The 27,248-nt window shown below is 39.9% G+C and overlaps 1 protein-coding gene and 1 long non-coding RNA gene across 2 annotated transcripts in view; one reads left to right on the top strand and one right to left on the bottom strand.

Annotated features, from left to right (window-relative positions):
* The window catches only part of LUZP2 (leucine zipper protein 2), a 338,727-nt gene extending 331,609 nt beyond the window's left edge, over positions 1-7,118 (bottom strand). Inside the window, exon 1 of the mRNA XM_072422800.1 lies at positions 6,775-7,118. Within this exon, the coding sequence (XP_072278901.1) occupies positions 6,775-6,839 (65 nt within the window). The 5' untranslated portion in view covers positions 6,840-7,118. The remainder of the gene's footprint in view (positions 1-6,774) is intronic.
* A 227-nt stretch (positions 7,119-7,345) lies between these two features.
* LOC140338293 (uncharacterized) lies at positions 7,346-26,832 on the top strand. The gene is made up of 3 exons (XR_011922217.1): positions 7,346-7,475; positions 20,032-20,093; positions 26,706-26,832. It is a non-coding gene; the product is annotated as an uncharacterized lncRNA (long non-coding RNA).
* The last annotated feature ends 416 nt before the right edge of the window (positions 26,833-27,248 follow it).

Raw genomic sequence — 27,248 nt, 5'->3', positions numbered from 1 at the left:
GCACAGTTAGTAGGCTTTGATAGAAAATCTTTTTAAAGGTAACTTATTATATAAAAGTACATATTTATATATAAACAATAGCAAGGTCTGAGAACACTTTGAAAATTCCTGCATTTTATTTTTGTCTACAGTTTGAATTCAAGCATGTTTGATATTCTTTTTAAATGTATTCAAAATCTTACATTTTTTATTCAGTTAGGTGCAATAGAGGTCAATGCAAAGGCAGAATAATTGTCTATTGTCCCTTGGGACTGTTTAGAATTTACTGGCCCATCCACCAGTGCAACTGGATTATACAAGGGCTAATGTGCACAGACATTTGTGGCTTGTGGAAAGAACAGAATATCAAAATAAAAATGCCACCAGGTATAGAGAAGATGCATGTAATAGGACCAGGAATACAATAAATTAGATTTCCCAAACTCCTTAGCTGAACAGCCCCCTCATAAAGTTTTAGATTAGTTCTTGACCTTCAACCTTTATATAAAAGAAAATCAATACTATTTTAAATATTGAACTGTTAATACCAACAATAAATACTCTTGGAAATGTAGACATCAAAAACTGTCATTGTGACTGGTACAAGGTCGTTGCACATCATTTTTCTGGCACCACTCCTATTGCTATGGGTTTACTACACAGCGAGCCAGTGAGTATGCCCACCTCCAAGTTGAGGTAGTACACCCAATATGGGAAGTAAAACATATAAATAAATCATTCCTGGAAATGGTGAAGGTGGCAGGTCACGGACAACATACAGTTGATAGGGACTAGGTAAGCCTACTTTAGCTGTCACCTGGCCATTAACCCTAGAAAACATCATCTTGCTGCTAAGTGCCTGACCTAGACTCTAGAAGAACTCACCTTCCATTATTTGTTGACGACCTTTGGACTCCTATTAAAAAATAACACATTTATTGGCCTCTTTTTTGAGTAGGGTCTAATGTAGTGGCGAAAACAATTGAAAATAATTTGGAAATAGTCACATACAAAAAACACAAAATACATAATGTGAAATTACAAAATGGAAACAGATCAATAATACATGCCACCCAGGGGTCCAACTGCTAGTAGAGCCTGTCCAGCTTAAAATAGCTGGTGTTAACACTATAGGATAGTCATAGTTGAGTATACAAAGAACAGATGAGCAGAAGTGGAAGAAAGAAAAGAGAATTAGGTAGGTGGCCCCCCCTGAGCCCAAAGCCCTCTCAGAGAAGAGGGAGCATTAACTGGGGGACTTGAGATTAAATCTAGGTGAGGGCCCATTTCAGCACATAGTCATCCTACGTTGCCCTTATTTCTCCACCCAGTCACCCAGTCACCCAGTTGTGCTGTAAGAAGCTCTATGAGCCAGACCTCCGTCCCCCAAGCAAGCCAGTTCAAATGGATCATACCCCTAGCATTCTATTTTCCCCTTGGATAGCCCAATCAGTCCTTTTTAGGCTAATAGTGAACCAAAGAGCAACCCTACTATTAACCATGCTCATGTAATGAACTTTATTAGCATTCCTGGATGCCCTCAAGTATTTGGGTACCAAGCAGCCGCGCATTTTGCCTTCATTATAATCCCATTGGTATGTAAAGTAATGACAAAATAAGAAGTTAGTAATGTAGTTTACAGAAACATCAAAGCTCACATGCAACAAATACATCTTTAAATCTGATCAAGATCAACCCGGGTCATAAGACTCTGCTGCAGTTACCCACATTAAGGTTCTAATCCAGGTCTCTACCTTGAGTTCACTAAGCATGTGCAAGAAAATTTACAATAAAACAATTAAATAATAAAAATTATATATATTAGTTTTAGTCAGGAAAAAAAATCTGCTATTGTTCAGATCAAATAAATGCAAGACACTGTCAACAAATAACAATGCCAACATATATAATGTTTTGAAGTACAGCAATTCCTACTAAACTCTATTTTAAAGGGTTTTCAAGATTATCTCTAGAATAATTGTATGTTCGTATTCATCTATGGACAACAGACAAGACTGCAGGTTTGTTTTGTTTAGCAGAATCATAATTTACACTTTTCTGCTATTCATGTTTGTAAATAAACAGTTGATAATTAGGAATATGGCACAAATTACTCTAATGGGGACCTATATATTACCATTTACCTAGATGTCAATCAGTAATATATTATGTAGATTTTTTCATGTACACTAGTCCTGTACACCATTACAGTCACCATGGAAACAGCCAGTATGTTTAATGAAACTTTTATTCTAGGGCATATACCTTGACATATCAAAACTGCTGGTGGTAAAAGATTCCCACAGCAATGCAAGATTTGTAAAAGGCAATTCTACATAAACGTGATATAAGGAAATATGTCACAAACAAAAACAAAGGCTACTTTTACAGACTGTTAAAATGCCAGTAGTCTGGCTGTCGTGCTATGTGTCTGGCTCCAGTATCTTCTTATGTAATGACTTCAAACATATACATCAAGTAAAGTCAAAATTCCTACATGTTTAAGGTCAGTAAAAAAATAAAGTTGGAGATAAATAAAATAGCATGCTAGCATCAGGGGATTGTTAGAATAACCTTGAGGAAATGGGTACAAAACAATAAAAAATTGGAGAATCTCAGCACCACAGTCTTTGTACACAAGTTAGATGATTCATTTCTGGAATGAGCAGTCATGTTCGTCTTGGGTGGAAATCTGATATGTGTACAGCGGCCCCAGACATCATTCATCCATCCGCCATACCAGATGGATGAACAACTAATAAGGAACAACCAATGTGCACTACTAAGAAGGAGAGCGTAACGGGGAGCCAGCCAGTGGCAGACACAGACAACAGCGGGCCCCTAGGAAAAAATTAACTAGTGGGCCCCCTGAAAACCCCCCACCTCAATCTCCATCTTTCTCTCCTTTACTCTACCCTTTTCTGCCATTCTTCTCTCTCCCCCTCCCCTCTTTTTCCCCCTTCTCCATCTCTCCCCCATTTTTTCTCTCCCTATGTGTAGGGCTCAGAGAAATAGTAGTTCTCAGCCAGCCAAGGCCCCTGCAGCTTTCATGGTCCTTATCTGCAAGACTGCCCTCTATTGACAACTTTCTGCTCTGCAAGTTGTCAACTATGAAGGGCTGTCCGGGGGCCCTCGTGCAGCTGCACCCCAATATGCCCCCCCATTGAACAGAACTGTGCTGTGTGTGCTGAACTTGTTCATTCATCTGTCACTGGAAACCAATACAAAAGATAGTTTTTAACGGCAATCATCAAACATCAATCCAGTGTCTTGCTTTGGATATTCAAGACACCAGCAGCAATTTAAACACATTTGGGGTGGTATATTTGGTAATATTGGCTCTTATTCAATTTAAACTAGATTGTGGTGTGAAGTATAGCATAACCTTAAAGTCACTAGCACAGAAGGTTCATTTACAGTTGCCAAAGTTAAATCTTTAAGAACAGGGTGAAAATATCCTACTTGGTTGCTAAAATTTTCAAAAAAGCAAAACAGATTGTAAAAAACTCCCTTCTCCCTCATCCCATGCCACCAAATACCATGGTAATAGGGGAAAATTTTAGCCTGAACTTTTTTTTAAAAAATCCAACACCGCCAGAATTGTCTGGTTACTTCTCATCCCGGCTCTACTTAGCAGTTTTACCTGTTAGTCAACTAGTCAAGAGTCGGAGGGAGAAACCATTGGAGCATACAAGGTGCTAGAAACCAGCCACCCTTGATAGTAATGGACTTCTAAGGACATTTAGGTGGTAATTTCTCTTCATTAGAGCAATCGGAGGCACATGTAGAGAGGGAGGTGAGTATTAAACCATTTTTTTTCCATGGGAATCTTTTTGGGCAATTTTATTACATAAAAGAAAATCTCTGAGAATAATGGATGCATGAAAATCCTGTGAATTTACAGCTGAACCTGAGAGAATTAAATAGATATTGGGTCTGTTTTACAACCCAAATGTTTTATAATCCTGATCAGCAAGTTTGGTAATCCTACACCCATGCCCAACACAGCCCGGCCAGACTCAAAATACAATTACACTTTCCCTATCTGCAGATTGAACAATGAAGCAGCACAAAGATCAGTAATTATTTTCAGCTCTCCACTCAGCAGCTACTATTGTAACATGTGGAGTGCAGCAGAACTGGATTGGCGCTTTATGCTATTTATCTCCCGCTCCAATTCATATTATTGGAAAAATGTAGATTGGTACACCAGTTATAACTCAAATTACAGGTTTTTAAATAATAATAAAACAATTTTATTGAGAACATTAATTTGTGGTTTTGTTATCAGCGTAGGGTTCAGCTTTAAAAGATGCTGTTGCTAAATATTCCCAGGGCCTGCCAATCTGAAGACCACCTGGGTGTGTTGGATGTCTGATCCTGCTCTGTGGTTCCATCTGTTGACCCCTACATCACTAAAGGACACGGAAGTCATGTTGGAGTCAATGGAATTATACAGCAGGGGAACAAGCATCTGACACACCCAGAAGCAAACTTGGAGACAGTGAAGAATGACAGTGCCAAGACAGTGAAGAATTGCAGTGCATGCAACAGGACATTCAAACTTGAAACCTTTTCCTTGCATCCAGCCAATTCTATTTTAAACCTATAAAATTGCAATGAAGGCTATTTTTTAGAACAAAGCAAATGATAAAGAGTTGAATATTTTACTGTTTTATTTTAAAAGCACCAAAGTCAATGGTAAAGTCCAATCTAATATTCAAATGCAAGAACCATTGGAAAGCCATATGGGCATCCCAAACCGACATTCTTTTGCATGTTTATAGCTTGATGTGTCAGCTGTAAATGCCATTAAGTTTATTAAGTCTATTCTGCCGATTCCAAATTACAGTGTTTTAAATGACATGCATTTCTTTACATAGCACTCAGAAACAGCTTTAAGTTAATGGATTGGAAGATATTACCCAACGCAATTTTAAGATATGTAGAAGTAAACTAGCATTGCCCACATGGCTCCTAATAAAGTCATGCCATGTGTCATTATAAAAACCAACAAGGGCAACTAAAATCTACAGTCTATGATGGTTTATACTCTGCTCTGCTATTACAAGCAATGTAAGATAATAGAGTTCAGTCCTTTGTTGACCTGCTGTCACTACAATGTACGAACGAGAGTCTGCCTTTGAAAATACAGATCTAGATCATCCAACGACAAAGTAGAGTTTGTCAGTCCGTTCACTAGTTTGACTTTTGTGTTCTAGGACAAATCAGCTAATTATCAAATTTAAAAATGAGAGGATATCTTTTTCCTTGCTCGGTTACATTGTGTCCAATGAAATGTGTTCAGTAATGACAGGTTTCTACAAAGAAAAAGAAATGGAATGTCATATCTATGCAAACAAGTCATTTTGAACTTTAGATAGTCGTAGACAGCTAAAGGCAGACCTCTATGACAGTAAACAAAAACATAATAAATTTTTCCCATCTGGTACAACGGAGATTTGTAAATCCAGGAGGGGCACAATAGAACACAGGTAATTATTATTATTTACAAAATGTAATATCTTCCACTCCTTCCTGGTGTGAAATTTGTTGGAGGAGGGGTGTTACCCTTTAAGCTGCAGAAGACTGACACATGGTTTCATCAGACAATACATGAATCACTATAGAACCATTTTAGCTACAGAGGGTTAATAAACTGAAAAATCACAAATCTTTCCTTCTGGATCTGATCAGAGGGAAGGGCACAAGGAGGGCACACACAGTACTGCATGGTGCAGCCACACAACACAATGACAGATATTGTACTGTCTACAGAACCAACTTTTCATCATTCATAGGGATAACACAGACCTTGTACAATGCAGCAATATTCCAGGAATAGTACAGAATAGCAATGTCACCGCTAATATTGATTTAATGAAGGGGCATTTAGATGCAGAAGCTGAACACATCAGCTTTTTTGAACAGATGTGTGAAATGATTTAACTCCATCGGTGGCAGTACAGACAAGAGCAGGTTATTAATACATCTCCCAAATCATTTGCCTTGAGCCAAGGAGACAGCAATCAAGTTTAAAGCATGATAGTAGTAGTCTAGGAACCAGGTGGGATCGCAAAACCATATTAGCATAGATGGGACAACAAACTATAAGCAAAATGGTTTAGAAATTGGATATGACAAATAAGGGATTTGACCCAGCACAGCAGAAATGGGCTCATTCCTTTACATACAAAAGACTTGCTTTATTGAACAGCACAATTCAGACAGAATAAAAAAATCATGGAAAATACATTTAGACATAAACCAATAAAATGTCAGTTCAGTGAAGCCAGATTTAATGAAATAATTGGTTGCATGCATTCTTTAACTTACAGAATAGGAGTTGGATACCCATATAATATTGCCAAAGAATAAAACCATCACAGAATGATAGCTAGTACCAAACTCAAAGTTATATTGGAAAAGCAAACTAGAATTCCAACTTTGTTCAAAGTCAACCCAATCTCCAATCTTTGAAAGAATTCAATAGTGCTACAGCTGGACATAACTTAGAGATGCATGACCTATGTTTTAAATAACCTAAAGAGTCAATCAAGTTTCACTTAACCCAACAAAGCCTATTCTCCAGCAATCTATTCAGACCCCCAGAATGAAATGTGTGCACACAGAGTGGTCTACTGCTCCTGGAAATCAAGACAGAGTCAACCAGGGCTGTCAGATTAAATGCACATAAACTGTCTCTGCTGTGAAATTGAGCCACCAGCATTGCACATGGAAAGCAGCACAGTATCCCACACAATTTCCAATGCAGAACAAGCTTTCTTTACTCACCTAGTGCTGAAAACCATTGCAGGCAGCAATAGAGAAAGCAAGTAGCAAGCAGGGATAGATTTCATGCTGCAGCTCTCCTTAGTCTTTGCTTGCTATTTTTTTTCCTCCCACTGATCCTGGTATTGTAAAAGAAAAGCCCTTCCTCAAGGCAGGATGCTCCAGAGCAGAAAACAAGAGATAGCAGATCTAAGGGAGAACACAGACAGACCAACAAGACTAGGCTAATGAAAGCAACTCAAAGCTAGATGCAAGCTCCAAGTGTGATGTCACAGGCAATGGACCTGCTGCTGCAAGGCTCCTTGCCTGATAGTCTGTGATTATTCAACACAGTGACTCTATTGATGTCCTCAGGGGGTTGTTATTAGTAGCAGTTTAAGTGGCAGTCAGGGAAAAAATAGGGGGAGTGAGCAAGGGGCTACTTAACTCCTTGCTTCAATGAAATCTTGCTTGTACGTTGGCAGGTATCTGCGAATGCATCTTTTAGAAATAATTAGTGTCGTGTTCAGTTTGCAATACATGGGAGGGGATAATTGTACCAAGATGACAATCTTTTCTTTTTTTGCAGGTCTTCGATTTGGTAAATGGCATACAAGTTCCACGTTACCGGACATTCGGATGGTTTATCTCAGTTGTACCGCAGCAAATCAGTTGGATCTACTGTGACAGCGACACTGGTTTCCGGACTGCTTTACCGTGATTGCGTGAGTTCTATCTATACATGGTGGAATTGTTTTAGTAAAGGACTTTAGGCTGTTCACTATATCACTAGGCAAGGGATAATTCACTTAGCTTAGTCAATGTGGTCGAAATTCACTTTGCAAAGAATACCCAATCACATGCAAGGAAAAGTAATAGATGATTTGTGATTTGCATCATTTGCAGGGGGGCATCTGATGTTGTATATCCAATAACGACAAAGAAAAAGAAGATTTCCGCCTATACATATGTTATATATCACATAAGCCAATAACTAGTTAACCAGTGGTATACCCAAAACAAGCACAACCAAAATCTGACATGTGTACAGCAGTCCTTCGATATCTTTATCCACCGTGGTGGGTTGGTGAACTCATTGGGAACGACCACTGTTCACTCCTGTAAAGAAAAGTGCAATGAGGTGCTGCTCACACTCCCTCCTATTCCAAAGGACAGAATTGTGATCCATGTACAATGTTCAAACAATCATAAAAGATCTTTTCCAGGGACAGTGATCCGACATCCTAAAGCCCCGTACTGACATCATTTAACTGACATCAGTTTCACTTGCTGGAAACATTCTTTTATGATAGTTTCCAGTAACATGGAAACACATGGGATAGTCTTGGACAACAATATTCTACAATGTGAATGTAGCTTTGGGGGGTTCAAAGCAAAGTTTTGTTTAGGATTTTCCTTTACTGTAACATATTTCTGGGTGGACCCCATTTTTATTTAACTTACTAATCCCATCATTCCTCTGTCATCAGACGTTTAAAGTACATTATCTGGCCTTGTAGGATCTCTATGTTGCATTCTAAACCTTGTCTACGGCTGGCCATTAAAGATTGGGGGTAGGGGGATAAAGGGAGCAGATCAAGTGCCCAATCCAACCAAACAGGTTAAAGCTGCAATTGCATATTATAGACCTCACAAGCCTTCTTTCAATGGTCTCCATCTCCATAAATGGGATAGAAAGCCAGCCTGAATATTACTTGTACATTCAGGGCTTTGTATACAAGACTGCACTCATCTTTTGGTTACAGTATATGCCATTATTGAATATGAATAGACAGATTACCTTAATTTGTAGACTTTAAAATGTTCTCATGAAAACTGGATATCGAGAACTTAAAATGTGAGATCACACACTCGCACTTAAAAATCAGAAGTTCATAATTCTCCCCATCTCATCTGATTGTTTAAACTTGAACTTGTAGGTAGATTAAAAAGACATATATAGCAGCACTCTAATCACATTAAAATTAATTTTGTTAAAGCAAGCAGTGTAATCTAAATTTAAACCATTATCTTACAATCGGAAGAGCTAGAGTGTGAAGTAGAACAAGAAGCCAATAAGTTCATGTGCTGACAAGAAGCATGCAGATAGAAGGAGAAAGTAGACTAACAAATATCTTGTCACTGGGCTATTCTCATTTAATTCCACATTAAGACTTAGGCTGGTTCAGGAAGAGCTGGGGTCAGAAGAAGTGGTTTGAATGATGCAGACAATTAGACTGAGATTTAGTGTCAGAAAGAAGTATTGCAGGGGAAATTGCTGTACTGAAATTGCAGAACAAAGTATGACATGACCTTGTGATATTTTGCTCTCACAAAAAAAACCCAAAAAAACTAAAATCAAGTTAATGGGCAAAAACACTGCCAATGTCTTTGAAATCTTCTATTAGGCTCCTTACCAGTTTCCAAAACGTTAGTATTCAATATAATCTAACAGGGTTTTGAGTGATATACCTAATAGTCAAGGAAGTATCAAAAGACACAGGGCACATATATTTATTGTATATTTTTATATGCATATATAATAAATTGCTGACTATGGAATCATAGGGATTAGAGTTACCGTGAAAGAAATGATCATAAAAGTACGCAATGCAGAACAACTAAACTTGTCATTAGGTGAAATAGTGTTATTCTTCTTTGGTAAACCATTAATAAATAGTTTGCCATTCCTCTTAACAACTAATACTTGTCTCCCACAGATTGTTCTGGTTGAAGAATTTAATTTCTTTTATGAATGTATGAACTGCTGCATAAAATGCTGCAATGTGTGTCTAAAGTCTAAAGGGGCTAAAACAAAAAAGACAAAAAATGCCAACAGAAGCCCTTAACTACAAGGGTCCTGATTTATCAAAGCTCTCTAAGAATAGATAGAAGATAGACAATCGTGAGGGAACCTGGGTGATCCAACAAACCTGGTCCAAGATTAAGAAATCCATTCCATGTTTGCTGGATCACCAAAGTATATCTTCTCCAAGCTTTGGTAGCTTTAATTAATGAGGCCCATGATATGCTAGTGTCATGCAGTGTGGAGCTAGGCTCTATATGAGACACTAATGCATACAGAGCCAGCCGCTAGTGACAATGATCCTGCACATGGGCAGTTGTTTCATCATCAATGGCCATCCAATGGTCCAAGAGGATTATTTTGGATCCAAAATCAGCCATGAAGTTGGCAGCAAAGATGGCAGCTTCTTGGGATGTGGCAGTGAACAGATCCTTGACCTGTCATTTTAGGCACCTGCAAACTGGCAAATTTGGGCCATAATTGGCAAGTATACTGTACAAACCTACTGATTATGGCAAAATCTCACCACCCACCAACAACTTCAGTTCTGCTTTAAACGCATTTACATACAGGCAGGCGGAATAGCAGGTATGACTTTATTCTGTGGCCAAAGGCAAGAACATAGCTAAGCAAATGGGAAAACATTACCCTAATATAATAGCAGTCATGTACATAACATGTAGATTAAAATAAATCCATTCATTCAATGTCACTCCTCAACGGTAGTGGGGTAGAATAAAAGCACCTACAGGCAAGATTTTTCTAGCTAGATGCCTAGTTCAGCTTATTTCCATATAGGAAGTTTTTTTTCCTTTAAAACTAAAACTTGCTTTCATAAAAAAAAAAAAAAAAAAAAAAACATAATTTTGTAAGTTAATGTTAAATGACTTTGGCTATCCAAATGTTTAAATGTTCAAGTTGCTTTCTAAAGAAGATGTTTGTACTATAATTGGGTGAAATCTCAAAGTGCGGTTCTCTACATGCTTGATGGACGAAAGTGGGGAGCATCCTAAATGGTTAATGTTTGATAAGGGAGGTACCACCATTAAAATCCCCCAGCCAATTGGCAAGCTTCTCATTGTGTACACCAGAATTTGTCTAAGAGTTCAGCTTCTAATAACGGGTTTCATTGTTTGGTATTTGGTAGACACGGTATTAACTCTATGCCAACTCATGACCATTAAAGTGTTTGGCAAGTTTGATTTAGGGTTGGTTTTTACCTTGGCAATCATTTTCACTACCTGTAAACACGTACAATAGTTTATGAATCATCTCTAATGTTCAATTCTCCTACAAGATGGAGACTCCAACAATCACATTTTTTAGAGGCAATTTTAGAAAAGTAATTTCATGTGATTGGTTCACCTCTTTTTTCAACAAGTTTTCTCTTAACTGTCATTATGTGGTTGGAGCCGACAGGCCCACCCATGTATCATTTTACAAGACTGGAATGCATATAGCAGAATGCATGGGCAAGACGCTGCAATGTTGGTCTTTATTACTATTTTTACAGGTATTTAATTGCACTAGGAAATAAAAAAATTGGAATTTCAAAAAGCCCATGCACGAAAAACCATAAAATAGCAAGTGTGAAGTCACATCAACACTGGTAACATATTACCACTTTTCACATCATGTTGCCCATTGTTTTCCATATTAGCAGCACACATAAGTGGATGTATTGCACAGACTGATGACAGGGTGTTGAAATCTTTTAAAATGTATACTGTGCCTAATGGCATTCAGCATGCTATAAATAAAATAGAAGCATAGATCACCATAAAATCTATTCCCTATGCAATCATAAACATTGAGGCCGAGGTTACAGTAACACCAACATAATTTATAAACTTGTATTTATAGTACTTTAACTTGCTTTGCATTGGATGACGTTTTTGCTATATTATCAATATATTTTATTGCATAGAGCAGGCATATTGATTGGGGCGAGTCAAAAACTCAGATACATTGGTTTTTAAAAAATAGTTAATATACTAAATAATTGAAACAAACAGCAACTGTAAACCTATTTCACGGGTCGGGTCAAAGTGTTGGATGCAGAAAATTAATCTACTGTTGCAGCTCATAAAGAGAAAAAAGATCAAAATCAGCTTGGTCAATATTATCTTTTAATGCAAGTACTTTTAAAAAAATTAAATATGAGTATAACTCGCCAGCGTTCCCCCCCAATCACCGGGCTCCCCCTACCCCCTTACACCTTCATCTCACACTGCAACTGACCCTTGAGATTGAAAAAAGTACCCTCAACTAAAGGTATGGTAATGCAATATGCCAGACTGGTCTCTTCTTTCTTTTTCTGGTTACACTAGGGTAGGTAAGACTGTGCTTTATAGCTATGTGCCAATATAAAGTGTGGGAAGGAAATAGCCAGAAAGTGTTTGAACTTTGTCCAATCAGAATGGCTTTTGGGAAAACAAGGGGCACTGAAACCTGCTAATATCTAGTCTTAAGTTATATCAACTTATGACTAGGGATAAGAGCAGTGTTTCCCAACCAGGGCTCCTTCAGAGGTTGCTAGAGGTTCTCCGAGCAATGTGAAACTCTCAGGTCAGTTTAAGTGATGTCAATGATTTTTTGGGCTATCTGTAAAGGGGACATTCTTCCCAGTGTCCAGCAGTGTAAAACAAATTGTTCCATTGACCATCAAGCCAATGTACGGGGGGTATGGTTATTGTAATTATAGCAGCAGTTCCCTACATTATCTGAAAGTAATTCCAAGCCCCCCAATGTAAAAAAGGCTTTGGTAAAGGATGGGTACAGAAGTTTACATAAAACCAAAACTAAGTGGAACTTCTTCCCAGATAGAATTACCATGTAAGTGACTGATTTTAAACATTGCTATTTTAAATGCAGCCATTTCGGATTAGTATGACAAGGCCATCATCTGTGCAATTCAAGTACGATCAATAGGATTACAAGGGCAGTTTACATGTGTTGTAAAAATACTAGAACAGTGCCTAAAAAGTGTGGTTAACCTACAGCTTTATTGTGTAAAAAAAAGAATTGTCATTTTAAAACACAACTTTCCATGTAAGAATCCAACCTACAAATGATCAAATAAATGAGACATATGGAATCCTTGCTATATTATTTACTCAATAGGTACTTGAAGACGAGGGGACAGTCATGGACTAGAATAACAGATGCTCTCTTAATCAAAGCCTGTAGAAAACAGAAAATAAAAATCAATGTAATGTTTGTCTTTTTTTAACTACCAAGTATATAGTACCTGCCATATTTACATGGTACATCCGAAAATTTGAAAAAAGGAAGTGAGGTTGTCTGGCTATTAAAGAGATTTCTATTTTTAGTATGCACCTTTTTCATCAATTGAAGAGCAGTTTTTATTTTACAAAGCGAAGGGCTCTTACATTAGGAGGCCCAAATAGACAAGGTGCTAGCCAGACCCCATCAATCACTCAACAACTTTTAAGCTTTTATAAAAAGTTATCCTCCACCACAACTACAATTTATTGGGCAACATTTGTTTTAGAACTGTGCATTTAGCACCCTGATAACAAATTACGCACTTTTTGGTTTAGGAGCAGCCTTAGAGTTATCAATTCCAGTCTTTGGCACAAAACACAAAACATTTGCCTACTCCCTATACCTGCTAGGCTGCTCTGGTTCAATTTTGACTGCCACCGGGTTTTGGTGGTGATCATATTCCATGATGTTGCAGTGGAGTAGAGAAAATGAAGTGCCTACTCCTTACAGGATTTTTTTTTTAAATATTTTCTTCTGGGGGCTCCTCTAGTGAAATGAAAGGAATGTTAGAACTACCAGAGTAGAGAAAATGACGCACACTATGGAGCTTCACCTTTCCCATGCCTTTTCATTGCCGATATCTCCAGAGCTAGAAAAAATATTGCAGGGTACAGACCTTGTAAGTTTGCATTTTTCTTTTTTTGGGTCACATGGGCTGAGAAAGGTAGTACGATAGTAATAAGGGTATTTATATTATTGTTTAAAGAGCAGTTTAGGGTATATATAGACTAGGGATGAGCGAGAATGCCACAGCCACATTCATTGACAAGATCCCCGGCACTAGAGGTTAATTAACCTCTAGTGCTGGGGATCGCAGTGGAACTGCAGATGAACGCTCAATGGAGTTTCTTCATTGAGAGTTCATCTGCAGTTCAGTTCCCATGGGCTGATAAGTACAGCCCGGTGACCGTGGGAACTGAACTGCAGTTCATTAATTAACCTCTAGTGCCCTGGGATCGCAGTGGATTCTCAGGGCTGCAATCATTCTTGGAGTCCTGGGAATCCTGCTTGCCATCTCCGGCACTAGAGGTTAAATGGGGACAAGTCTCCCCATTCAAAACCTCTAGTGCAGTGCTCCCTGATTGGCTGGGGAAAGCTTTCCTCAGCCAATCAGAGAGCACTAGAGGTTTTGAATGGGAAGACTTGTCCCCATTTAACCTCTAGTGCCGGGGATCGCACACTGAGCTGATCAATGAATGCATTCATTGATCAGCACAGCCTGCAATCTTTTTTTTTTTTTTTTTTGGAATTCGAGCCTAATCGGCAAATGTACACCGGCCATTTTTGCTTCCAATTTCGGTAAGCGAGAACGTCTGAATTCATCGCGAGATCGAGTTTTCATAACTCGCTCGCTTGTACCTAATATAGACATCACTAAATTGCCCAACTTTTTTGCACAATCTCACTATATCATGAATTCTGGGACAAAGTTATACCCACATGTAGATAGTCCAAGCCCCAGGTAAACTACCAATGACCTTGGCTAGTTTTTGAACTTGAATTTTCTAACCCAAGTCATTCTATTACCAAAAAGACTCGTTTGGGTCAGTCTTGTGGTACCATGCATCACTGCCCAGTCCATTTTAGACCCATCTGGTCTGATAAATACATAAAAACTTATTATTGAGACAGGCTGCCCATGCACCCAATCAAACCTAAAATAGCATCTTCCCAGTAGCAAAGTGCTATTTGGTATTTGGAAGTGCATTGGTTTAAAAGTGGTTTTCGAAGTGGTTTTCGAATAAATGCCACTTTAATGCACTGATCTACAGTACTTGGGTTGGTGTGATAAAATAGACTTGTTACTACAACACAGTCCAGTTTTCTTTAAAGACTTACCGTAATAAGCTGGAAAACTATTTTGGTAGTTGTGTGATATAATAAAGAAAAGATGTGAAATCAGCAACAAACCAGACAGCAGAAGTAAGCAAACAATAACAGAGTCCCACAACAGATGCATTCTCATCTGTACTAGAATTGTGCTGACCACCTGCAATGGATGGCCGGTATTATTAACATTACGTGCAAGAATGAAAAAAGGCTTCTGGGTCTGAATTATTCACACTATCGATTTATGGCTGAACAACTTTCAACATTTTAAATCTCTATTTTGCTCATCTGCATTAAAATAGCCTTAAAAAGTCAGATTCACCTGAATTAACTATCAAAGAATTCTAAATGTTTCATTTTACAACCCAAACCTTTCATTCTAAATACTTCGTGCATAGCATATTTCAAGCTTAGATTTATTAACATGGTGATGGAACGTTTACCAAAGATTCCTTTTTTTTTTTCAATTCATTTGCAGTAATTGCATACATTCAAATTACATGACACAATTGCCTGCAATTAACTTTTGGGGCTCTGTTTATAAAATGGAACTCTAACTTTCCATGGTGGGAATCAATTACTGTGATTGAAACACATGGACCTGGAAGATTCCCTCCAGGATTTGATCTTCAAGTCCCACCTTACCGGCTAATGGTCAGCAAATAGCACTTGCAAAAAAATCCTATCACCAATACCATACATATAGATTTTTTGAAAGTTTTATGCTTTAGTATACTTATATGAAAGGTCTACAGACAGTAAACTTTTTTATTGAGTATTTTTAAGAGTTAACAATTTCCAACAGTTCATAGATTTATTCTGACATTTTCCTTGGTTTGAATATTCTAAATCAATCTAGAAAATAAAAAGTTACATTATTAGTCTGTGTGCTTGGTTTGCTTTAAATTGTTTGGTAATTTTATACAAGCTGTGTGCAGTAGGGGGAGATGTTGTGCGCAAGATTTCAGGCTGTTGTAAAATACAGCAAACCTATTTCAGTGATGCATTTACTCTGAAGATATTTAGCAATACACAGAACATTGTAATAGTCTGACAAAAAGTCACACAAAAAAAACATTTACATATAAAAAGTGTATTTTTTGTAATGGTATTGCAATTTTCTGCTATATCAGGCATGTCGTAAAAAAATGATGAAATATAATAAATGTTTTTCTCCACAGTTTAAAACTTTAAGGAATTAGCAGGTTTCAGTGCCCCTTGTTTTCCCAAAAGCCATTCTGATTGGACAAAGTTCAAACACTTTCTGGCTATTTCCTTCCCACACTTTATATTGGCACTTAGCTATAAAGCACAGTCTTACTGGCCTGGTACTACCAATACACACTATACAGAGGTTAATAAAACATTAATTTCAGCCAAATAATGCAAATAAAATAATTGGGGGAAATTTTGCTGTGAGCTCAGAAGTGCAATGATATTGAATAGTGTTGAGCGAACCCGAACTGTAAAGTTTGGGTCCGTACTGAACTTCACGATTTTGGGTACCCAAACCCTAACCCGAACTTTGAGCCGAAGTTCGGCCGAACCCGGCGAACCCGAACTTCCAGGTGTTCGCTCATCCGTAATATTGACAAATGGACCCAAAATCTTATTTCTATGTATAATTTTAGGTAACCTCAATTACTAAGATGTTATATATTCTTTAACGTGCAAATGCAATTCTAAAGTAATTTTCAAATTCTTTAAACTTAAACCATTAATTAAAATTGTCCACCCCTGGATATGTGACTCTCTACATTCCAATTCTGGTTGTGCAGACAAATTCTGCCATTTTCCTATGCCAAGAAATGGCATGTAAATGATACTGGAACCCTTGAATGCAGATGAAGTATGTGCAGGGAAAAAATCTCAACATATTATTAGAAAGCGTGGTGTTGGTTACTATATAAAATCCTAACGGTGAGTTAATCACAAACAAAGCAAAAAAACAGCTTTATGGAGTCTAGACATTCAATAACTCCTGGAGCAAGCTGTGCTTTGATATGCAAAAAGAAACAACTGCAGAGTTTGTCTTGGTCATTAAAGAGTTACAAGAGGCTGCAGAAAGAGCTCACCCCCCTAAGATCACCCACAACCTCAGCTGTGTTTAGCAAAAGATTTCTTCTGCAAGTCATGCATACTGTCCCCTCCCCCCTTAAAGCCTTCATTCTGCACATGAGAGAGCGGGGAAGCCACATCCATATCTAGGAGGCGTCAGTATGTATATATATATATATATATATATATATACACATACACAGTATATATATATACATACACACACACACCTCTTTACTTCTGCAGAGCCCGCGATCCCTCCACAACTGGCTGCCATTCAGTCATGTACAGCCCTGGATTCTTTCTTCATCTTGGCGCTGAGGAACCAGAAGGCACCTCCAACTTCTTCTTCTGGCTCCTGTCTACAAACTCATGGTTAGCCACTCCTTATATGTGCTGTTATATTAGCAGTTCCTAGAGTCAAACACAGCATTTGATGAACACTTTGTCATGCAAGTGAGTGCAGTTGTTGTGCAGTTCATTGCATTTGAAGGGATCAGAGCCATCGCCAGCCCTCTACCAACAACTATAATGCAACTTCAACTCACTGTGGTTTAAACGTTATACCAAAACAACTGGCCAAGGGTACCCAGAAGCTACATGTTAGGCCCAGGAATCGTGCTGCAAACCACCCCAAGGTGAGTGCAAACACACGCACCGAATGGTTCTTAACCACCCCCATACAGTATAAGGGGAAAAATGGTATCACGGTCGAGGGTTCAGTAAACAAATATGTAGAAAATAAGCCTCAGTGCTCCAATATGTAGTATGCATGTTATATTAAAACTTACATATATATATATATATATATATATGTATTTGTTATATCTACAACTCACTGATCACACTACCACAAAATATAGATGAAAAGATTTGAGAGTAAAGGGGTTGATAAAAGCTGCTCATATGTCTATGACCATTTCTACGATAAACTGAAAAGCCAATACAATTAAGATTGATGTTGCTCAGCTATTACATTTGTAAAATGAAATGGCCTAGGTAACACGCAATTCAATTCCACAGATCAGACAATGTGAATAATGTGTTTGCAATGCCATGAGATGTTATGGCAACACGGAACAATAACAAAAGATCTCCTGTTGCCCCATTGTGACATTTTTTGACAAACTTGTTTTTCGATATTCAGCAAGGTAACCGGAGATTCAAGGAAACTGCTCACATAAGTAACATGCTGTTAATATTGCTTTCAAAATTTTTAGATGCGCTTAATAGATTTTCCAATCAATCCATCCCTCACACCTCATAGACTGAGCATTTTGCTCAGTACCAAGGGAAATCTACCCACTTTTGTGTAGCAAGCACATTCGTAATCAAAACAAAAACTTAACTGTAGCAAATACCATGCCCCTAACCTTTAGTTTTAGGCTTCATTGGAATGTAAAAGAACAATACTTATTGTTATACAGTAGACAGAATGTAGAATATGGTGTAGAGAATACATCATTCTATCTAATGTTTATAAGAAGCGCTGGAAAAGCCAATTTGGTAAATTAAGAGTGTAAATGGCTTCTAGTAAATGGCCTAACTGTGGGCAATTATATGTAAATTACCTTGACTTGACCTAAAGGTTGCTGTTTATAAAAAGGTTTCTAGCTCTTGCCTTTGGGAAACTAGAGAACATTGTTCTATTAGGAGGTTCTGAAGAGCAGCAGCTTTTTTGGAAAGAGACTTGACTGTGGCACGTCAGAGCTAATGAAGACAGAAGTCCCTTTAACCTTTACACATTCACCCAAATAATGATACATGTAGGTATCACACAAGTGGCCTCATTGCTATTTATTACAAAATTATTAATACAATAGTCACATCATATTATCTTCACCTTTTACATTCCAACAGTCCAACCCCAACAAAAACTAATTAGGTTGCAGTTCCTTGAGTGCCTACTTCACCATTGATCTATCAGGCTTCCAAGTGTCTTTCCGCCATTTTAGGTACAATATTAACTATGCACTCTATCCCTACAACAATTATCACTGACATGCTGCAAAATTAACCATTTTGGAGCCCCATACAAGAGATGGCCCTCACCACAACTCTATTACCTTCATCATGCACTGCCTTCGAGGATCTCAAACCACCAACCCTCATGTAAACCAACCCAAGAAATTACACTTGCAACACCAATAATTGGGAGGTAGGGTGGACTTTGTCTTCCTTGAAACCTCTGACCTCACCCACCTTCCTGTGTGCCCTACCCCCCACCCCTTGTTTACCATTCTGACCTCTCCTTGACCATCTCACCCATCATGATGGCCCTTCACCTACTTCCCTCCCTTCACAGGCTTCTAAACCCACTGAAAATACAGTTATAGATTGAATCTATTGTACAAATTACAAAAGTTTTTTTTTACAAATTACTGTATTTGAGAACTGACTTTGTGGTTTAGCTGTTGATCCATACTCACTGCAAATTAAAGTGCTCTATGAACCAATATGGGTCTTTCAATGGACACATGGATGATTGGTGGGGCATAAATCCTGGGACTGTGCGTAACTGGCAAGAGATTCAATTAGTGGGTAAAATGCTCAAAGCAGGTAATACAAAGCACTTTGCAGATATACAAGTAAGAAGCATGACACGTGTAAAGGGGGATAGCAAAGTCATCTTACCTCTGCCGGCCAGCCAACCAGATCGTCCCGTTACCCATTAACCCTTTTAAGAATGCACACAGACCTGTCTTGGATATAACTGGCCATAGCAGCCTTTTATTAACAAAATATAAAACATTAATAAACTTTTTCTTTATAAAATAAACAACAGTAAACACAATATAACAAATACATTCCAAATCTTCAAGTTTGTTTAAAACATGTTTTTGATGGTCCATGACAGCACCACTACATCCCTAAATGTCACCTGGATATTCCTGCACACTACAATTAGGCCCCCAGCCGTTAACACACCGGCTCAGGGACAACACGCAGGTATCCCACCAAACCCACCGGGCCTCACTACAACCCAGTGTTCCAAAACCCCACTATCATGGACCCCCAAAAACTGCCCAGCTGCCATGACAAATTAACATTGTCCAAATCTAACTACTGGGAGGGTGGGCGGGCAGCTTTCACCTCTGCTCCTTAAAGTTTTCTGACCTCTGCCCTCCCACCTCTGCCTTATATACCACTGTACTTTAACCTAATTACTTACTCCACCCATCACCCCATATAGCTTAACCAATCATTTTACTTAACCAATTCTCTCCTGACTTTTCCCCCTCCTCCCACTGTCATGAGGCCCTCCGCTTATTTTTTTTTTTTTTTTTTTTTTTTTTTAGCTCTGGGCCATCTGGAAAAGGAGGAAGACTGATCCACAAGACTTTGATATGTCATTTGACAGGTGCTCTTCTTGGTTTTGTTCTTGCATGCTTGCATCAGAGTCCCAGACTACCCTTCCCAATGACCATATGGTTACATTGTAAAAAGTCCCAATACTGTATGCCACATACCTTTATAGTTTTCTACATGATTTCTTAAAATAAATCAAACCTTTGGAATATGTTAACAGCATGCCAGTTGCCTCGAATGCCTGCAGAAAAATGATCCAGTATACACAACTTAACTCGTAATGTTAGAATAATATTTAGACTGCTTTTGTGCTTATATGTCATGTGAAAACTAAGGCCATTACACAATGTATAAAAAGGATTATCAAGGTCTAATTGTTACCAGATGTATTGTTTTCAATCTTGTGTTTGAAAACAATATGACCTTGTGCTGATCCATGGTAACAACCCCTCATAAGAAAGAAAAGATCAGTAAACTCCAATTACAAATAATTAGCTGTTCATTGACCCCATTATATGTAGATAATAGTCACAAATAAATTGAAAGGTCCAAGACAACTAAACCTGAACATCATTTAACTTATTTAATTCACCTTAAAAGCAGAATGGAAGTACTGGTGAAATTTGGGGCTCCCAGGTGTTTTGAAAAAATGTACAAATATACACCATATATTTGTACAAATATCATTAGGCAACAAATAAATGAACAAGTGAAAACATTATGAAATAAACCATTTACTTACTAACCTACTAGGAATGAGCGAGTGAGATTTGTAATTTTGATCGTGCAGCGAAACGGGCCTTTCTTGCTTATCGCATATGAAAGCGAGAACGGCCTTGTGATTTGCTATAAAGTTGTGTTAGTTCGCCGAACGAACGAGGGAAAACGCTGGGGGCGGTAATGCCGAGAAATTTCGTCGGGAATCGCGGCTGTTAGCAAATCATTTGCTCCCAGGATGCACAGCAAGGCCCAGCAGCCAATCAGGATAGATCTGAGCACAGGCATATATATACAGGGAAGGAGGGAGGGGTTAGTCACTCCATCTTGAGTTCTATATATAGGATAGACGCAGCGAGAGACTTGTAGTGTGACAGGGACAGTGTAGGAGCCTGCTTAGTTCAATGTTAGCTGAATAGTTCTGTGTTTTATAGGGCATATATCCTGTACTACTGTTTAGTATAGGGTATTGTGTATTTAGAATAGGTTAGGCGTACATCTTTACTTTTACATGAGCTACTAGCTAGTCAGTTTTGATAAATTGTCAGCAGTCAGCACATTTAGTGTAAGTTATATTGTGTGTATTACACTCTTAGGTACTGTTCACTGACTGCACATGCACTAAAGGTACAATTGTGGTTGCTGCTACTTGTAGTGCTACACATAGCTAGTAAGTTTTGATAAATATTCAGCAATCAGCACATTTAGTTTAATCTATATTGTGTATTAGTGAAGACACTGTTAGTAACCTTTTTTTCACACTGTACATTCACTAAAGCTAAATAAAATCAATTGCAGTTCCTATTTACCTAAGAAGACCGTTTAGTGCAGTTCTCTGTCCTACTGTAAAAGAAATACAGATATTTCAGTGTTTGATACCTGTTCCTATTTACCAAAGAAGACCGTTTGGTACAGTCAAATTTCTGTCCTACTGTAAAATAAATACAGATATTTTAGTGTTTGATACCTGTTCCTATTAACCAAAGAAGACCGTTTGGTATAGTTAAATTTCTGTTCCTACCGTAAAATAAATACTGATATTTCAGGGTTTGATACCTGTTCCTATTTACCAAAGAAGACCCTTTGGTACAGTTAAATTTTTGTCCTACTGTAAAATAAATACAGATATTTCAGTGTTTGTTTCCTGTTCCTATTTACCAAAGAAACCGTTTGGTACAGGTGCATTTTTGCCCGAATATATAAAATATGAGCAGTAGACCCAGGTGAAGGCGTGGCGTTGGGCGACCTGCCACATCTGGCAGTGGGCATACTCCCTGGGAGTCCGCCACTGTAGGACAGCAGCAGCAGCAAACTGTTGGAGGCAGCAGCACAAGTGGTCAAACATGTCTGAGATGTGTGCAGAGCACCAGTACGCTGGTAGATATATTGAGAGGGCCAAATACAATCATACAGCCACGTATACGCCATCTGCAGCAGGAACCAGCACAGCTGTGACAGGAGCAAACACAGGAGTTAGCATGGCTAATGTGTCTGTGTCCGATGACTCCTCCATGTTGTTTGACGAACAGCCTGAGCATCTGTCAGTGCGAAGTTTAGAGCAGGAGGCAGACTTTGAGACCCCTGGAGAGTGTGGTTAGGACTTGCTGGGCGAGAGTTCTGGATCAGTGGCTGCATTTGCAGGGGTTGGCTTAAATGAAAATGAGGATGATGATGACCGTGATGTCACCGGTGCGTGTAAGGGCTAGCAGCAGTTCCGAAACAGATGTGGAGAAAAGGCAGCAGAGGAGTGGACACAAGCAGGGGAACAGTCAGAGACAATGTGACCCTGGGGGAGGTGGAGCTGGAGCAGACGCAGGCAGGCAAAGAAAAAGAGCAGCAGAGTGGTTGAACGCACCTCTCCAATGTGGTCCTTGTGGATGTGCAGCAATCTGCATCCTGTGCCACAAGCGGATCCGCAGAGGACAGGCCGGAACACATTTGGGTACAACATCTCTGCTTTCCCACATGAGCAAAAAGCACAAACCAAAGTGAAAGCAGTACTTTCGTTCTCTTGAAGGAGGTGCAACGACGTCTTCATCTCTTCTACCTCCATTGACTCCTTCTCCACCTCCAACTGTCATTGCTACTATGTCTCAGTAGGTTGGTGCCAGCCAGACTTTTAGTGCTGAGGAATTATCAACTTCTGGCCACAGGTTTCGTAGCTTCGGATGACGTTTGTCAACGCAAGATGGCTACTCCAGTGACCCCTTCAGCTCCTCTAGCTCCCAATCTCTTCAGTCCACTCTACCAGAGTTCTGCGCAAGGCATCAGGCTATGGGCTCAACCAACAAAATAGTCATTGAACTCAATTCACGTCTAGCCAAACTATTGGCCTTGCAGCTACTGCCGTACAGCCTTGTGGACTCCCTTCCGTGACCTGATGGCCTGTGCCGAGTGGCAGTGGAATATACCAAGCAGGCATTTTATATGGACATGAAAAGGATAACATCTACCGGGTGTTGGCATTCTCAGTGCCTAGCCAAATCCAAGTCACCATGGACAGCTGGACAACCAGGCACAGAGTGGGACACTACCTGTCCTTCACTGCTCACTGGGTGGCCTTGCATAGCTCAGTGGGCCGTAGTCTGCAAGAGGCATTACACCTGGTACCCCCCCCAAGGGGTGTGGTGAGAAAGCATGGCCCACCCCGGTTCCCCCTCTCCTCCTTCTGCATTCCTTCTACCGTCAACCCCTCTCTTTTCCACACTCCTCCTGAAAGGCCAGCAGTGGTAGACACTGTGGTTAAGTGGGCATGCCACTGCGGCACAGAGAGGTTGAGGCTTTCTGGCTCACAACAGGCAACGCAGTGTGCAACAGAGGGGCCACCCTTGTGGCCGTGCTGCGCATGGGCCGCATAACACATGTGCCCTGCTTTGCACACAGGCCGCATAACACATGTGCCCTTTACTGAACCTGGTGGTGCAGAAGTACCTCCGCATGTACCCAGAATTGGAGGACTTACTAAGACAGGCTCGCTCGGATCTGCAGCCATGTCCGCTGATCCCCTACTTCCACCGCGGTGCTTAGCAAGATCAAGCGCCCACAGAGGCTGCCACCGCATAGACTGATTTGTGACACTGACTAGATGGATCTCCACCCAGTGTCTTGTGGGCAATTGCTAGCCATCCTCCATTACTTGGTCAGGGTGGTGCATGCACAACTGAGCTACTTTACCAGTGACCAGTGGCTGCAGATGGAGACGCTGTTCAAGGTACTGGCCACCTTTGAGCAGGCCACAAACGTTGTGAGTCCGGAGCAGTGATGCTGGAACAAAGTCATACCAAAGTGACATTACACTCCATACTGCAGAGCCAGCATCAGGAGGAGGAAGAAGGGAGATTGGCCAGCATCAGGAGTTCCAAAAGGAGGAGGAAGATGATTATGATGATGATGAGGGAGACCATGTTGGGGCTGCTGGGCAGGACCTGTCCAATTGTGTGTGCGATGGAACAACAGGAACTGCTGCAGCTTGAAGAGGAGGTGGGTGATGGGGAGAAAGATCTTTTGGTGCCTACTGAGGGACAGGAGGAGGATGAACCCAGGGAACCCCTCTTTCTTATGTGCTTCCACATGTTGGGATGCCGACGGGGGGACCCCCACATTTGCAGCATCAAAAATGGGGAGGATTACTGCCTGGCCATCATTCTGGATCACCGCTACAAAGACAAAATGTCACAGTTTCTACGGAACACGGCGCAATAGAAAGAAAAGGTGACCCACCTGAGCAGACTATGCGACCGGCTGTTTGAGGAGTTCCGTGCACCACATTCCACACAGGGAACACGAACAGACAAACACTTTTTGGGTCAACAGGCTTGAAATCTGCCCACAAATGGCACAGTATGCCATCAAGCTTCTTTCTTCCCCTGATCCAGTGTTCGAACGAACTTTCAGTGGGACTGGTGGAATGGTCACAGACAACCGATCATGACTGTCGGCAGAAAATGTAAATCGCCTCACCTTTTTTTAATTTTTCAGCTAAGTATTGTAAGATTCAGGGTTGGCATTCATGTCATCCACTTCATGATGCAAACTAGCAATATTGTGTACCTTCCTATCGCTTCCGGCACCACAGACCACAGCAACAGTGCTGGCGCACAAAAGATCTTGGTCTGGCCCTTCTACGTTTAATCACAAATTTCAGATATCTGTTTTACACACTTCTGGGTGGCGTTGACGATGGACTACACCCAGCTCTGAATGCCAGTTACCACTGCGGTCCCTGCTCCTTCCCAGGGCCTACTGGCAGCTCCTCCTTCTGTTGGTGCCGCCTGTCAGTACTCCATTGACTAAAATTGTATTACACACTTCTTGGTGGCATTGACGATGCACTACACCCAGCTCTAGATGCCAGTTAACAATGTGGTCCCCGCTCCTTCTCAGGGCCTACCGCCTCCTCCTGCTGCTGCTGCTTGTCAGTACTCCATTCATTAAAATTGTAATACACACTTCTGGGTGGCATTGACGGTGCACTACACCCAGCTCTAGATGCCAGTTAACAATGTGGTCCCCGCTCCTTCTCAGGGCCTACCGCCTCCTCCTGCTGCTGCTGCTTGTAAGTACTCCATTCATTAAAATTGTAATACACACTTCTGGGTGGCATTGACGGTGCACTACACCCAGCTCTAGATGCCAGTTACCAATGCGGTCCACACTCCATCTCAGGGCCCACCGCCTCCTCCTGCTGCTGCTGACGCCTGTCAGTACTCAATTCACTAAACTTTTATTACACACTTCTGGGTGGCATTGACGATGCACTACACCCAGCTCTAGATGCCAGTTACCAGTGCAGTCCCCGCTCCATCTCAGGGCCGACCGCCTCCTCCTGCTGCTGTCGCCTGTTAGTACTCCATTTGCTAAAATTGTATTACACACTTCTGAGTGGCATTGATGATGCACTACACCCAGCTCTCTATGACAGTTACCAATGCGGTCTCCTTGGCGATAGCTGACCAGAGGCCACACACTGCTACTAATCTCACTGACCCATGCTCTGGTTCTCCATCCTTTTGCCTAATGTCACCACACTACTTCTCCACAACTTTATGGGTGGCATTCCTAACACATGTCATTCAGGTCATGATGCCAGCTAGCAATGCGGTCTCCTGCTGTTTTGACGGCAGAGACTGCTGTTAGTGGGTAGAGTTCACACTTAGCGCCACCCTTTCTCAATGTTCTAATGTTTATGCTGCCTGTACGCTAATTGGATAAAAATGGTTGGAATACGAAAGGTGGCTATGCATGCTCACATATATTCCTAATACTTAGGGAATAAATGTGACTTTTGGTGGTTTACTTTACAGCTGCTTTAGTTTATACCCTACGTGATATGATGCATATAAACTAAAATACATTAATTTTAGAGATTCATTAATCTAGAAATTTGGTAAATCAAATGAGACATTGTACATGACAGATCATTTCTACATTGAGAGGTTATCTCTATAAAATGACTGTGCAGTGCCATTCCTGCTTCTGACAAATACTCATTGATGGCAATAACAACATTTCTCATGCAGATCCCCTGGATTCAATCATTTTCCTCAGCACCCGAGTTGTATTGACTAAATATTGACTGCATCTCTGACTACTTTGGAGTACTGAATAGTTGAATAAAACATGAAGCTTTGCAATTATTATAATTTGATGAGCAATATGAATAATAAATGAGAGAAATTATTTACCACACACATAGCTCTGTTTGGAGAATTAGATGAACATGCATTACAAGACAAATGTATTGGTGGAATACAAGGCCCCCAGCCCGACAAATGGGAGGTACTGCTTGCCATTTGCCGTCTGGTCTCCTTGTGTGAATAATTGGAGATTAAAACAAAGAGATGCAGGCAAAAAAAATCAGTAAGAATGATGATATGCAACTACAACAGTTTTGTTGTTTGATTTACTTTTATTAATAAACATTTTACTTAATAATTTTATCTTTCAGGCATGGACGACGTTGAGCTGAAGGGAACTCATTTTTTGATGGGGTTCCCAGACTTTTCCTGTGGAGTTCAGAGTCTTAGGGGATTTAACAGCATAACCTTATGCTGAATGGAATGTATGTAGTGCAGCATCTACAAGTTGCTTTAATAAAATAGGGAGATAAGTAGGAATGTTGCATTAGAAGGAAACCAAGGGAAATAAAAGTATGTTGGCTGAGTCATCTGACAGCCTCCAAGTCTACTCATGGGAGGCCCAACATGTTAGAGTTTGGATTGGCACTTTTTTTTGTATAGTTGAAATAAATTTCTCAAAACATTTGGAAACTTGTTTAAGGCCACTGCACCCTTAATTATGCCTAAACCCAAACCACTGTTTTTGCCTTGTCTATTGACTCAAATGTATTTTCTAGGAATAACAAACATTCTGCAACATTTCCTAACTTTCCTTGACATTTTGTTTTGTTTAAAAAAAAACTTTTTAAAGGACAATAGGGCAGCAAAAAGCTCAAATACCCATGCAAAACTCAATGACCAAGTAGTATAAA

The sequence above is a fragment of the Pyxicephalus adspersus genome, chromosome 9, assembly GCF_032062135.1.
Source record: "Pyxicephalus adspersus chromosome 9, UCB_Pads_2.0, whole genome shotgun sequence".
NCBI lineage: Eukaryota > Metazoa > Chordata > Amphibia > Anura > Pyxicephalidae > Pyxicephalus > Pyxicephalus adspersus.
This window is presented reverse-complemented; position numbering and strand designations above follow the sequence as displayed.